Source organism: Cucumis melo, chromosome 6 (assembly GCF_025177605.1).
Source record: "Cucumis melo cultivar AY chromosome 6, USDA_Cmelo_AY_1.0, whole genome shotgun sequence".
NCBI classification, from domain to species: Eukaryota; Viridiplantae; Streptophyta; class Magnoliopsida; order Cucurbitales; family Cucurbitaceae; genus Cucumis; species Cucumis melo.
Window position 1 is genome coordinate 25,872,683 of NC_066862.1, and position 14,335 is coordinate 25,887,017.

At 31.3% G+C, this 14,335-nt stretch overlaps 1 protein-coding gene across 2 annotated transcripts; it reads left to right on the top strand.

Moving 5' to 3' along the window:
• The first annotated feature begins 8,814 nt into the window (after nucleotides 1-8,814).
• On the top strand, nucleotides 8,815-14,305 carry LOC103500122 (uncharacterized). 2 transcript variants are annotated; one of them, XM_051086944.1, is made up of 12 exons: nucleotides 8,815-8,940; nucleotides 9,088-9,187; nucleotides 9,312-9,420; nucleotides 10,405-10,493; nucleotides 11,348-11,404; nucleotides 11,575-11,683; nucleotides 11,777-11,878; nucleotides 11,955-12,019; nucleotides 12,352-12,455; nucleotides 12,574-12,638; nucleotides 12,895-12,949; nucleotides 13,765-14,305. In XM_051086944.1, the coding sequence occupies exons 2-12, from the start codon at nucleotides 9,093-9,095 to the stop codon at nucleotides 13,923-13,925; spliced, it is 1,011 nt and encodes a 336-aa protein (XP_050942901.1). In that variant the 5' UTR covers nucleotides 8,815-8,940; nucleotides 9,088-9,092; the 3' UTR covers nucleotides 13,926-14,305. The 2 variants fall into 2 exon arrangements, with proteins under 2 accessions (XP_050942901.1, XP_008461548.1); XM_008463326.3 differs by having other exon boundaries at nucleotides 8,838-9,003.
• The last annotated feature ends 30 nt before the right edge of the window (nucleotides 14,306-14,335 follow it).

The window sequence follows — 14,335 nt, forward strand, 5'->3', positions numbered from 1 at the left end:
ACCTATATTATATGAGTTGAGTTGGGTTAGTTTAAATGTGGGTTGGATCGGGTCTCATGTTGGAAGGTTGAAAAATTCGGGTCAACCCAACCCAACTCGAATAAATAAATAAATAAATAAATATATATATATATATATATATATATATATATATATATATATATTATTTAATAATAGATTAACAATCTCATGAGTTTCAAGAGTTTCTTTTTCTTTTTTTTCTTTTTTTTTTTTTTTTTTTGCTTAACTTGATGCGAAACATATTTGATTTATGCTTGATGATTTCCATTTACAAACATTAAAATTTAGAAACGAATAATAATAATAATAATAATAATAATAATAATAATAAGGGGCTCTTGCAAATATGATAATTATAGTATCATAAATTAGGCCCATAGCACATCATTTTTACATTTGCAAAAATAACAAAATTGAAGCCAGCTCGCATTTTAAAAATACGAAATTACGAAGCTACCCTTCTGTCATTACTAATACCAATATATACGATTGATACACCAATATATACCGTTGATACACCAATATATACCGTTGATACACCAATATATACCATTGATACACCAATATATACCGTTGATACACCTGATTTGTTTTGCTGATGTACTCCGCGTACACTTTTTTTTTACTCTCTAGTACTTCACTGATAGATATTATTAGTTTAAAACACTTGATATGTTGTTGATACACTCAATCAATTAAATACACTTGAAGCGCTAAGAATGATACACTTTATATATCGTTGATACACTTGTTATTGTTTCTTGATACACTCGATAGATTTAATACACTTAATCACTTGCTAAACTTCATTGATGCATATTATTAGTTTGATACATTTGATATGTTGTTGATACAGTTGCTCACTTGTTGATATACTCAATCAATTAAATACACTTTGATGTACTAAGAATGATACATTTTATATATCTTTGATACACGTTATATATCGTTGATACACTTGTTATTGTTTGTTGATACACTTGATAGATTTAATACACTTAATCACTTGCTAAACTTCGTTGATACATATTATTAGTTTGAAACACTTGATATGTTGTTGATACACTTGCTCAACTATTGATATACTCAATCAATTAAATACACTTGATTCACTAAGAATGATACACTTTATATATCGTTGATATACTTGTTTGTTTGCTAATACATTTGATAGATGTAATACACTTAATCACTTGCTAAACTTCATTGATACATATTATTAGTTTGAAACACTTGATATATTGTTAATACACTTGCGAAACTATTGATACACTCAATTAATTAAATACACTTGATGCACTAAGCATAATACACTTTATGTATTGTCGATACAGTTGTTATGGTATGTTTACAATCTTAATAACATGTTGAACATCATTATCGCCTATAGTCAACAAATTAAAACTGAAAGTTCAATACATGTCTTAACCTAAATTTCAGTATGAATCAAGTTCACAAAAGAATCAAATGATGATATCACTCTATCAACCAAAACACAATTTGTTTTGTAATCCACGTAGTAATGTTGCTCATCCCATTGACCACTCTGAAAAACAATTCCTACCAATTTAACCATAACTACAATGAACTGCAACAATTTTAAGAAAATAAAAAACACGTAGTAAGTATATCAATAAACTCATTCATATAATATAAGTATATCATACCGTTGATATAAAAAACTGATACAAATTAAAAAAAAAACAAACGTAACTAAATAAGACCAAACTGATCTATGAAGTTTCTTTCGATAAAAGATATTAGGAACAAATAAAAAAACAAATAAAAAGAGATGAGGAAGAACAAATGTAGTCCGAATTTTAATAAATAATATATGAGCAATTCACAAAAATAATATTAGGGCTTCAAAAAAGGGGAAGAAATATCTACATAATTCTTGTTTTCCCTGAAGAAAAAATGAGAAGAATGGGAGAAGAAGACGAGGAGAAGACGATAAAAAAAAGTCGACGAAGAGAGAGAAATCTAAAAGAACGAAACTGAAGAGAGAAGAGAAGGACGGTGGAGAAGAACGATAGAAAAGAGGCAGAAGAAGACGAGGCGAAGAGAAGAAGAAAACGAAAAATGAAGGAGAACAATAAAGAAAAACGAAAGAGGAAGAGAAAACAACAAAGAAGGGCAATTTTGGAATAATGAAAAAATAAAATAAGAAATATCAACCAAAATTAAAAAGTTGCTATATTTGCAAAATTGAAAATGTTAGTGCTAATAATGCTAAATTAGAATTTTATTGTGCTACCCAATACAATTTTCCTAATAATAATACAAGCCAACAACCCAACCCAACCCAACCCATATTTTACGGGCTGGGTTGGGTTGAAAACTTAATTCGAGTTATTCGGGTTGACAATTCAACCAATCTGTAGGAGTTGTTATGAAACTTTTTCAGCAAGCCAATAGTCTTTTACATTTTATTATGATATAAATATAAATAATATAATAATATTTTTGGATGTGAGGGCATTTTCATCATAACCTACATAAAAGTCTTGGGGTAGATTTCATTATATTCACCTACACATGGACAAATATTAGACCATCTGAACTATATAAAAATCTCAAGGACGATTTTGGTCAAGACGTACTAAGAAGAAACATTGTGACGACTTCCAAAAAAGGTGTGTTGTTATCCCTAAACCTAAAGTGTGCTACTTTGAACAATTTTCTGAGCATGTTCCATCGTGAAAAGATCGCAAGAAATGGTGAAGAAAGAACTGGAAGTGTGAATGGAAAAGGAATTGAGAAGGAGATGTTAAGTATCAAGAGTCTGGACAATTTCTTGAGCACGTCCTGTCCTGAAAAGATCACAAGAAATGGTGCAAAAAGAACTGGAAGTGCGAATGGAAAAGGAGCTAAAAAGGAGATGTTGAGTATCAAAGAGATGTTTATCTGTATGAACAAGAGTCTGGAAAAGTTATCAAGTCATGTGAAATAAAAGCCAATTAGCAAGGGAAAGGAAGCAAGTATAGTGTCGATCGAAAGCTTTGTGGTGAAGAAAACTAGAGAAGGTGAAGGTGTAAACGAAATAAGCAATAAAAGGGGAGATACAAGAAGAGTTGTGAAGATTTTAAAGAACGATTAGAGGATTGATTCTGAATAGTTAGCTTCTAGATAGGAATAAAACTAATCATTTACAAACAACATTTCATACAATGAAACCATCATACATAAAACACAACACAAGATTTCTTTTAGAAATCATTTCTTTTATAAACTTTTACATAAGAACAACATTACAAATCAACAAGAAATTTAGAAGAAAGCTTTAAAATCTTTAAACATTTTGAAAAATCACTCAAAACACAATTTTCTTTCGTTAGCACGCCTAGTTTCCCAAATGACCTTCTTCTCGCTCGGTGAATCTTTCTTTTAGTAGAGTAACCTCAAGAATTTCAGCATAACCTTCTTTGCTACTAACCCTTCATCTCCATTTATGCTAATCCTAAATTGGATTAGTCACCCTTAAATTTTCTTAAGCTTGTCAGCTCTTACTTAAAGTAATACATTTTTAAATCTAATAACTTTTCAAAACAAGCTTAACTTAAACCTTTTCACGTGGCCCATTAACTTCAATTAGAAAATTTCCAAGAAAATTCCTAACTCTCAATGCCTAACTGCAACACGTGTTTAATCTCAAACCGCTTACTTAGTCTTACTCGACTTCTCCTTCTCCTCATGTCGCCTTATCTCAGTGCCAATCATCAAAGTGCCAAAATTCTCAAAAACTTCTTCCTTTAAAATCGTTTATTTAGCTTCTTATTTCCACTACTTTACCCTTCTATTTCTAGCACAAATCTCACACTAAATCAATTTGTGTTTCAAGGACCACAATTCTCTAAAAAAATAATAATAATAAAGAAAGAAGAAGAAGAAGAAACACAATTGTTCTTTATTTTAAACTTTTTTGAACTTAAACAATTTTAAACAAAATAAAGAAGTAGATAATGAATTAAACACTAACTATAAAGCAAAATTTTGTTGCATAATCAACCGTTGTATTAACTTCTTCGTCTCACTATGACTACAAGTAAGTGATTTAGTTTTTCTAAAACTTGTCGATACTCTTTTTCTTTCTAGTTTTGTTCTTGTGGAAGATTTTCTGATGGTAGTCTAACATTCAAGCTTCTCATAACCAATGTCAACAATCTTTTTATTTCTTCCTGGTTTTTTAACGTTGTTTTTATTTCTTTTAGGCCTTGTCGTAACATAATTTGTTCTGCTTCTTTTTTCTTGATTTTCTTCTAATTTCAATTATTTCATTCTAACATTTTATTTGTTTGTATTATTCCTATGTTTGTTTCCATTACTTTCTTCTACTTTTTTTTTGTATCTCTATCTGTTCTTTTTTCTCCCGCACCTCAATTTCTTTGAAATATTTCAAAATTGTCTGAGATTCTTCTTCTATTAAATCTAGTGGCAGTCATACAAAACTACAAGTAAAATGATGTTAGATGATTAGTGAAAAAGTAGCAACAATATTGATAACCGATGATAGATTTCTATTCATGTCTATTCAAATAGACATGGATAGAAATATATCTAGATAGACAAGGATAGAAATCTATCATTGTCTATCTAGATAGAAAATGTTGTAAATTTACTTACTCCCTCTGATTAAAAAATGTTCATGTTTAGAGTTCTTCAGTCAATTGACTCCAAACACTCGCATGTCACGATTGTTGGCCTTGAATTCCAAGCTTTCTTCCAAACACAACATCTAAATTAGAAAGTTTTGATATTGTCTCAAAAAGTCTAATGGATTAAAGCTAGGGGAAATCCTTAAAGGTATACAATATCCTTGTCACTGTATGGTGCTTTCTTGAAGAATTGATATGTTAGGGTGTAAGATAATCTTTCTCATGGATAGTCTTTGAAGGTTTGTTCATGATCCTAATATGTATAGATGTTAGAAATTGATGTAGTTGTGTGTGTTGCTTGAGAATTAAAAAGGCGAAATAAAGAGATTAACTAATTTTCTTTTTCAATGAGTCTTCCTCATTGTGTAGTGTCTTGAAAGTTCTCTCTATATCTCTCCTAGTTATAAAACCATCATGCGGGAAAATGCATTTTTCAAACCACTCTCTTTTCTTTCTCCTAGATTTAACTCTGGGAATTTGTGTCAATTTATTCTAGTGACCAAACAGCCCCAAATTCTGTTATATGTTTATTGAAGGTGAAAGTAAGGACATTGGACTTTTTTGTATGTCATTGCTTCCTTCTTAAATAATTCAGGAATTATGTTGGTATTTTGGTCATTTTAATGTTGAGGATGTGACCAAAAGGGCTATTTAAAACTTTAGAAAGAATTGTTTGGTCTATTCTTGATTTGATTAGATTCAATGTTTCTAAGATATGTAGTGTATAGTAATTCTAAGATTTTTGTATTCATCTTCCATAATTAGGTCATTTGAGTGGTGTTTGATACCTGTGGAAAAGATATAATAAACAGTATGTTATAAGCCAAGAGCTAGTGCTAACCTATAGACATTGACAAAAATAGATCAAGATAGAGCACTATACAGATAGACATTTACAAATATAGAGCAAAGATAGACAGATATATATCACTATTCAGATAGACATCGACAAAGATAAAACAATCAAACAAAGATAGACAAATCTAGACAAAGATAGACAAAGATAAACAAAGATAGAGTATTATACAGATAGATATTAGCATTCTATTTGTTATCTTCACTTCTTTTTCATTCTTCATTTATTTTTCTTCTGCATGCATTTCCTTTAGATTTAATTGCTTTGCTAGTTGATGTTGTTTGCTTTTTGCTTGCCATCTATTTACCAAAAAAAAAAAAAAAAGGGTTAAGTTACATAGAATAAGAATGGTTATTATATTAAATGAAACGAAGATATATTCAAGCCTTTTTGTATCGGAGATAGATGAAGTTAGATGGAGATAGATTTGGTTGTGGAATCAAAATATTAAGCAATGAATGGAATGTCGAAAAATAATTTATGTGGAAGAACAAAATGAAGAATAATTTCAGAAATTTGGTTGAAGAAAGTAGGTGGAAATGAACAATTGAAGAAGACGAAGTAGTGTGAGGACGAGAAAAAGTCTGAAGAAAAGGGTTCACCTTTTTATATCGTGTTGATTTATATGGTATTTTTATAACTATGCATGATTGGGCTTGACTTCTATTGGACTTTTCAAAACGATCGTTTATCCTTACATAAACAATCATGCACACAGATTCGACAATTGTTTAGAATATATTAGACAATCGTTTATGTATGAAGCTTTCTCATCATCGTTTAATGTTTATCATTTGATCGTTTAAATTTGAAGCCTTTTTTCTCATCATCTAAAACGAACTACACATTTGTGTATGATCTACACGATCTTGTATCATTACCTACACGATCTTGTATCATTACCTACACGATCTTGTATCATTACTTACATGATATTGTATCATTATCTACACGATCTTGTATAATCTAAACGATCATTTATGTCTGCTTTCTCGCAATTGTTTAGAGTTTATTATCCGATCATTTAAATTTGAAGTCTTTCTCCCCATCATTTAAAATGATCTACACAATCGTTTATCATTGGCTACACGATCTTGTATCATGATCGTTAACAAGAAGATTACTTGCGCACGTGTGGCGAATTAATTGCTTGTTCACTAAAGTATTTTTTGTATTTCACATTGTAAACATGTAAGTTTTTTTTTTCAAATTTGTTTTAAAATGTGTAAATATTTTCGAGTTTTGTTATATTATTGAAAAAAAAAAACTTTTGTTTAGGTTAACAAATCGCCAAAATATTTACGGCACATGTAACAAAATAAAAAAGCCCATAAAGCTGGCCATTTTTTTAAATATTCTGAGTTTACCCTTCCTTTTTATCGTCTTTCTCCTCTTCCTCTCTACAATTTTTTTTTCTTTCCATCGTATTTTTCACTTCTTCTACCATTTTTCTTTTGTTTTTCTTTTAAACTGTTATTTAGTTCAAGATCGTGTACCAAATATAAAATATCTATTTTAAAAAAAAAATTGTTATTTGATTGTTTAAGATATTGTGCCAAATATAAAAGATTCTATAAAAAATATTAGATAGTCAAATCTAAACGATCGTATACCAAAAAATATTGAAAAAAATGTTGAGATTTAGCTACTCAAATAAATCGTTTAGATTTTGCTATCCAAATTTAAACAATAAAATCTAAACGATCGTGTACAAATATAAATAGATAAAAATATACCAAAATTGTTACCTTAAAATCGTTTAGATTTGTCTATTGTCTATCTCAAAATCATTTATATTTGACTATCCAAATTACAATTAAATATAAAACGATTTTGTAGCAAACAATAGGTACGTGTACAAAGGATCTTTAAAAAAATTGTTTAAATTTGGATGATGTAGAAAAATAGCCAAATCGAAACGATTAATCATGACCATTTTTTGTATTTCTTTTTCATTTTCGAAATTATTAAAGATTTTACCTTGTATATTTTTTGAAAAGTCCCCCTTATTTATTTATATATTTTATTGGGTAATTTTCATAAATGCAACAAAACACCAAATTATTTATGGCCCGTGTAACAAAACCTATGAAGTTAGCCATTATTTAAATATTCCAGATTTCACCTTCCGTCTTTCTTCTCCTCCTTGTGATTTCTTTCATCGTCTTCCTCCTTTTTCTTTTTTCCGCTGCGATTTCTTTCCACGTCTTTCTTCTTTTCCTTTTTTTTACATCGTTTAGATTTGGTTGTTTGAATTTGGGTAACCAAATCTAAACGACCGTGTACAAAACACAGCAAAATCTAAAAGATCGTGTATAAAGAATGTTGTTTTCTTTTTTTTTTATGTCGTTCCAAATCTAAACGATTGTGTGCAAAAAATAGCAAAATTTAAAAGATCGTATATAAAGAATCTTGAAAAAAAATCATTTAGATTGGAGTAGCCAAATGTAAACGATCGTATAAAAAAAAAGTAAACAATCATGTAAAAAAAATTATCGTGTAGACAAATCTAAATGATTGTATACTAAATTTTGAGTCAAATTTAAATGATCGTGTATAAAAAATCTTGAAAAAAAAATTATTTAGATTGGAGTAGCCAAATGTAAACGATCGTATAACAAAAGTAAACAATAATGTAAAAAAAGTTATCGTGTAGACAAATCTAAACGATTGTATACTAAATTTTGAGTCAAATTTAAATGATCGTGTAACCAAATGTAAAAGTAACCAAATTAAACGATCGTGTAATAAAATTAAACGATAGAATTGGAAAAAATAAATTGTATACCAAAAGAATTAAAAAAAAATCGTTTAGCCAAATCTAAACGATAGTATACCAAATTTTGAGTTAAATCTAAACGTGTAACGAAATTTAAACGTACCAAATTAAACGATCGTGTAACAAAATTAAACGATAGAATTGAAAAAATAAATTGTAGCCAAATCTAAACAATCGTACCAAATATATTAGAGGTGCATGTTGTTGACAGTGTGGTTGACAGGGCATTTTTAGGATTTTACGTGTAGGCATGTGAGCTTTTTCAATTTTCGGAATTATTGTATAGTGTAAATATTTTACCGTTATATTTTTGAAAAGATCCATATTTTATTTATATTTAAATTTGGTTAACAAAATCTGATTTTTTTGTATTACCTTTATTGTTTTCTCTTCCTTTCCATCAGCTGCGTGGATCGTCTTCTTTTAACAAATCTATAAAATCGTATATAAAGGATTAAAGAATCTTAAAAAAAATTGTTTACAAATATAAAAAATCGTGACCATATTTACAGCGTGAGTCGGGCGTTTTTAGAATTGTTATATTTTTGAGAAGACACCTGCATTCTATTTATTATCGAACGTTATCTTCATCGTCTTAGAAGTCCCCCTGCCTTGTTCATCTTTCTTCTGTACGATGCCGGTTCCTCTCTTCAATCTTGCTCCGAATCTCACTGTTTCAAGGCTCTGCTTTGGTTGATTCGATTATTTCTCTTGCTTCTTACTTTGCAATCCTCAGTTTCCCTATGATCTAACTATTCCTTTCTGCATTTTCTCAGGTACCATGACGTTCGGCGAACAAAACTCTCTGTTTCAGTCATTTCACCTCCTTGACCAAGCTTTCGATGCCGGCATCAACTTCTTCGATTCCGCAGAAATGTATTTTGGTCTCGCTCTCTTCTTCTAGCTCATTCTATGATGCCTACATTTCTCACTACTATAGAATTCCATTTCTGGGAGTTCATGTTTTATTCCAACTATATGCAACCGGTTCTATTTGTAGGTATCCAGTGCCTCAACGTTCTGAGACTCAGGGCCGGAGTGAGGAGTACCTTGGCCATTGGATCAGAAGCCGAAAAATTACTCGGGACCGTATTGTTTTAGCTTCAAAGGTTCGTCTCTCTCTGTGCGCGTGTGTTTCCCGTATCGCTATATTTCTGCAATTTTCCAAGACTACCTTGGCTTATATTTTGCTGTTTCGCTCATTATTTGTTGATTTTGCTTTTGTAACCTTCCTTTTGCGAATGTAAAGGCCTAAGGATTGTGCGCTATCGAGCTGTTACGTAGAGCTCATATTTCTTTTGTAGTTTTCTTTTAGTTAATATACTACTAACGCTGTTAAGAATAGTTTAGCTAGTTCGGCTTGAGTTTTTCTAAAAGTTAGGTACTTAATAGCTCAAAGAATAGGTAGAGAGATTGTATGATCTCTCTGACATTTTTCATTACGTGTTATTTTAGTAGCAGTTGCATGACAAATAGGTAGATAAAGATTGTATAATCACACTGACATTTTTATTAAATAACATATTGGGTCATTAGTGAACATGTTCCTGAATGAGTTTAGTAGAAAGTGCAATAATCATATTGAATAAGAAAATTGGGTCTCGAAAAAAAGGAAAATTTTGAATATAGTTTTATTATGGCGTGAACAATTAGCAAAAGGAGAAATGGTCTCATGGAAGTGAACAGGCTGAGTGACACTGGACTTTTTGATGAGAAGGTTATAACAAAAATATACATTATAATCAAGGGTATAGCCTACAAAAACATCTTGAGAAGTTCTAGGCTTAAGATTATGCTTATTATGAAGAGCCTTCGAAAGTTTTAACAAGGATTTGCAGGTTATCATAGTCTACAGTTCAAACAAGCCAGTCGGGCAAGGTTGATCTAATTATATATATGAAGTATTTATTTTTTAAATGAATCATGCTGGTAGAATTATAAAGAATTTCCAAGCTACAAATTATCTGATTATTTTCCCTCTTGGTTAGGTTGCTTTGGTTTTTGAAATGGCCAACATAAATTCGATTTCTAACTTAAAATTGATTGCATCTTGGAACTTTTATGCTGAGATAAATTTCTGATACAATCTGCAGGTTGCCGGACCATCTGGGCAAATGACTTGGATACGAGGCGGACCAAAGTGTTTGGATACTAAGAATATTACAGAAGCAATTGATGCTAGGTCTATAGTGTGAAATCACGTATTTTCACAGATAGATATCAGGGATAAATACATTTTTCTGTCCTTGAGGTTTCAGAAAGAGTTTCTTTTGCTTTCTAAGTTTTACAAATTTAATGATTTAATTGAATGTTTGAAATATTTAAAATGGGTTATGCTATCAGGTTTTCTGCCAGTGCACACTGAAGCGGCATTCTAATAGACTTGATCACTTTTATGGAAATGTGGCATCATTTATAAAAAAAAAATTTATATATATACACATTGTGATGTGAAAAAAATTGAAATCCAACCTTTTTTCCTCTTCCCTCCCCGTTGCTTACAATCAATAAGATATCATGGCTAGTTATCACTTTACTTCCCCACTTTCCAACGGTTCCCCTCTATCTTACAAATTCCTCTCATTCAACTGTCCTCTAGCTTTGAAGGCTGGTCACCTGCTACGGGGTAGGGAAAGGGAAGGGAGGGGAAGGGAGAGAATGGTGATGGTGGAAGGGGAAGGAAGTCGTTTGAAAACTACGGAAGTCAAATTCTATAATTTTAAAATTGAAGAGTAAAGATTGGAAAAGAAAATAGAAATTAAAAAGATATTTAATCCTAGATATTATTATCGTTTTAGGGCAAACTACATGTTATTAGATACTCTTGGCAGGATATCCAATTGTGTATAAATATATATAAATTTTTAACTTCATTTGGTTGGAATTTATTTCCTTTTTTTGTAACAATACATACCATAGTGGAAAAGAAAACCCCGCTTGGAAGGAATTATAAACTCAAATCTACTGATTAGTCTATGTGGCATGAGGAGAATAAATGATAAATCTTCTCTGATGTGAAATATCTATTTTGTGCAGCTTAAAGCGACTGCAAACGGATTTCATTGATATTTACCAGATTCATTGGCCTGATCGGTTTGTATGTACTAACTTAATCTGTGAATGTTATGGTGGTATAGACTGTATAGTTATTTAACTTTCCTTGGTGAATTACTGGCCAGTCGGGCACCATTTTTGTGTTATATCTGTATATTTATTTTGGTTGTTAGAACAACATAATCATTTGTGTATGTTTTTCTTTTAAGGTATGTTCCAATGTTTGGAGAAACTGAATATAATCCATCCTGGCAATACTCATCAGTTACAATAGAAGAGCAACTATTTGCGCTCAGCAAGGCTGCTGATGCTGGTAAGGTAGGCAATCATAGTGCCATGTCCGTTCTCTCTCTCACTCGCTCAATTAGCATTCCGTGTCTTCAAGTAATTTGGAAGATCTTGTGTTTTCAGATCAGGTATATTGGCCTCAGCAATGAAACACCTTATGGTGTTATGAAATTTGCACATATTGGTGAAAGATATCCCCACGTTCCGAAAGTGGTTTCATTGCAGGTGCTTGAGCTCAATATTTTGTCTGATTCTATTTTTCATTTTTATTGCTACTAAATGGAACATTTCTACTTTGAAGAATTCGTACAATTTGCTTTGCCGAACTTTTGATTCTGGCCTAGCTGAATGTTGTCATCACGAGAGGTAGTATCTTCTTTGCTAAAGGCACATTGTGTTATGTTTACTACGTCATTTAGCTTAAAAAAATAGACCCAGGACTTACAATTTAATATGTCCTTAAACAAACATCTAAAGGGTCATTGGACTTTAAATTTCGTGTTTGATAGGTCCCTTACCTATTTGATTTAAAAAATTTATAGCCCTATTACAAATTTAAAATCCATGGACCCATTACACCCAAATCAAAAGTTTACAAACTTATCAGTACTTTTTAAAGTCGATAAACATATTAAATACAATAACGAATGTTTGTTACTATGTTATTGTTGTTTCATGGATGACGTAATCTTTTTCAGAATCAGCTTATTAGCATACAGCCCCTTGGCGATGGGCATACTTTCTGGGAAGTACTTTTCTCCTGAAGGCGGTCCTGCAGATGCTCGACTTCATCTTTTCAGAGGTATCTATAAAATGCTTCCCTTTATCATCTTTTCTGATCATAAACCGAAAGGAAATTGTTACAGATTCATTAGATGTAGACTTTCTTATGTGAACTAAGGTTTCTGTGTATATTCTAGGAAAATATTTAGAAGGGGAATCTAGATATAACCTAAACAATACCGTCATCAGAACAGCTACCATGGTATGCAAATTCTTGAGTTTTTATTTTATTTATTTTTCTTTGTAGTACATGAAAACTGAAAGATAACGACCGATTGATTGTGAAGCTTTTGCATTTTCTAATGTTGATGATGATTGTTGGGCATACTTGTAGCACGATTGTTCCATTGTTACTATTACTTCAGATCTTAACGTATTTGACTTGACTGCTTCAAAGTATGTAGACTACTTAGCATGGTGCGTTCAGTAACCTGTTTTCTGCCGCCTATTGTTTGCAGGACTATATTAAGGTTGCTAAGAAATATGGCCTTCATCCAGTCTCTATGGCAATTGGTTTGTTCTCCCTTTTCTTCCCTCCCTGTGTATTGTTTCTTTTGAGATGTAGCTCATGATCTTGTAAAGTAGGTTGTAAGCCTTGCTTAGTTGTGTTTTGAGGTGTTACACAAAAGAGTAAATCCCTAGATTAGCCTGTGTATGATAAATCTCGTATGAATAAATTCCTAAATTGTCTTTCAAGATAGAGCAGAAGATGAAATCATTTGTTTGACTGTGAATCTGAAACTCACACAAGGAGAACAAAACAAAAGCTCCTAGTGAGATACCACAATTTCAGCAGGTTAAAGTCCATTGCTAAGTTAGCTTATAATGCTCTTTATAACGAGTAAATAATGGTTACATAGGGAGGAAAGTAAGCTTTCTAGTTTTATTAGCCATAAAAAAACATCAGGAATCAGAATTGAAATGACCTTTGATTTTTTGAACTAACCCATGTCAAGTAAAGGTTTCTTATCTGTACTAGCGATATTAAAAGGCTCATGAAAGATGGAAGAATAAAGATCATATGTATATGGACGAAATTCCCGGTATAAATTTAGTAAGGATAATCTAGTCGCCTCTTAATCTCATTTACATCTTTGAGTTGCGAAGCGAATCCATCTGACAAACCAAAACTATCGTTCTTAAAAGTTTACATGTCTTTCAATGAACTGAAATTAAAATGAGTTTCTTGACATCTTGGGGAGGACTTGTTGCATCCTGAACTGATCAAGGTTCTTGTGTATTTTTTTGCAGTTGGTCTATAGTTTTACATTTTGACATTTTCTATGTTTTCAGTTTTCATAGCAATATCTAATTTTTGGTTTCTGCAGCCTTTGTTCTCAGGCATCCCCTTGTAGCAAGTGTCGTTTTTGGCGCTACCAAGTCATGGCAACTCTTGGATATTCTAAATGCAATTAAGGTTGAGCTCACACCTGAAATGATTTCTGAAATAGACGAAATTCATTCACGGTTTCCCAATCCATGCCCTTGATTTGGATTTTAAACAAGCGAAGAAGCAAATAACTCAAGTTTTCTCTTCCTCCCAATATTAGATGCTGTCTTTTAGAAAATCATATTTGTGTAAGGTTGCATTGTCAGATAAATGTGACTTTTAAAACGGAAAAAAAAAAGAGGAGGTTTTCTCTCCTCTAGTAAATCTAAGTGAACTAAGGAAAGCAGCGACCTTTAGTTAAAGGGCAATTCTAACTTTTTGATAGTCAATAATTGTTCATATTTATGATTTATACAAGAAAAAAGAAAGTGTACACTTTCCTGGCATAGTGGTAGTTAGGGGTCCATAGCTTGTAGTTCATCTCAAGTTTGTTCGAGTTCAAATATTTTATTTTTCTACAAAATTCGAACTTGGTTGGATAGGATGTGTCTTTTTAACAATCATTGGTC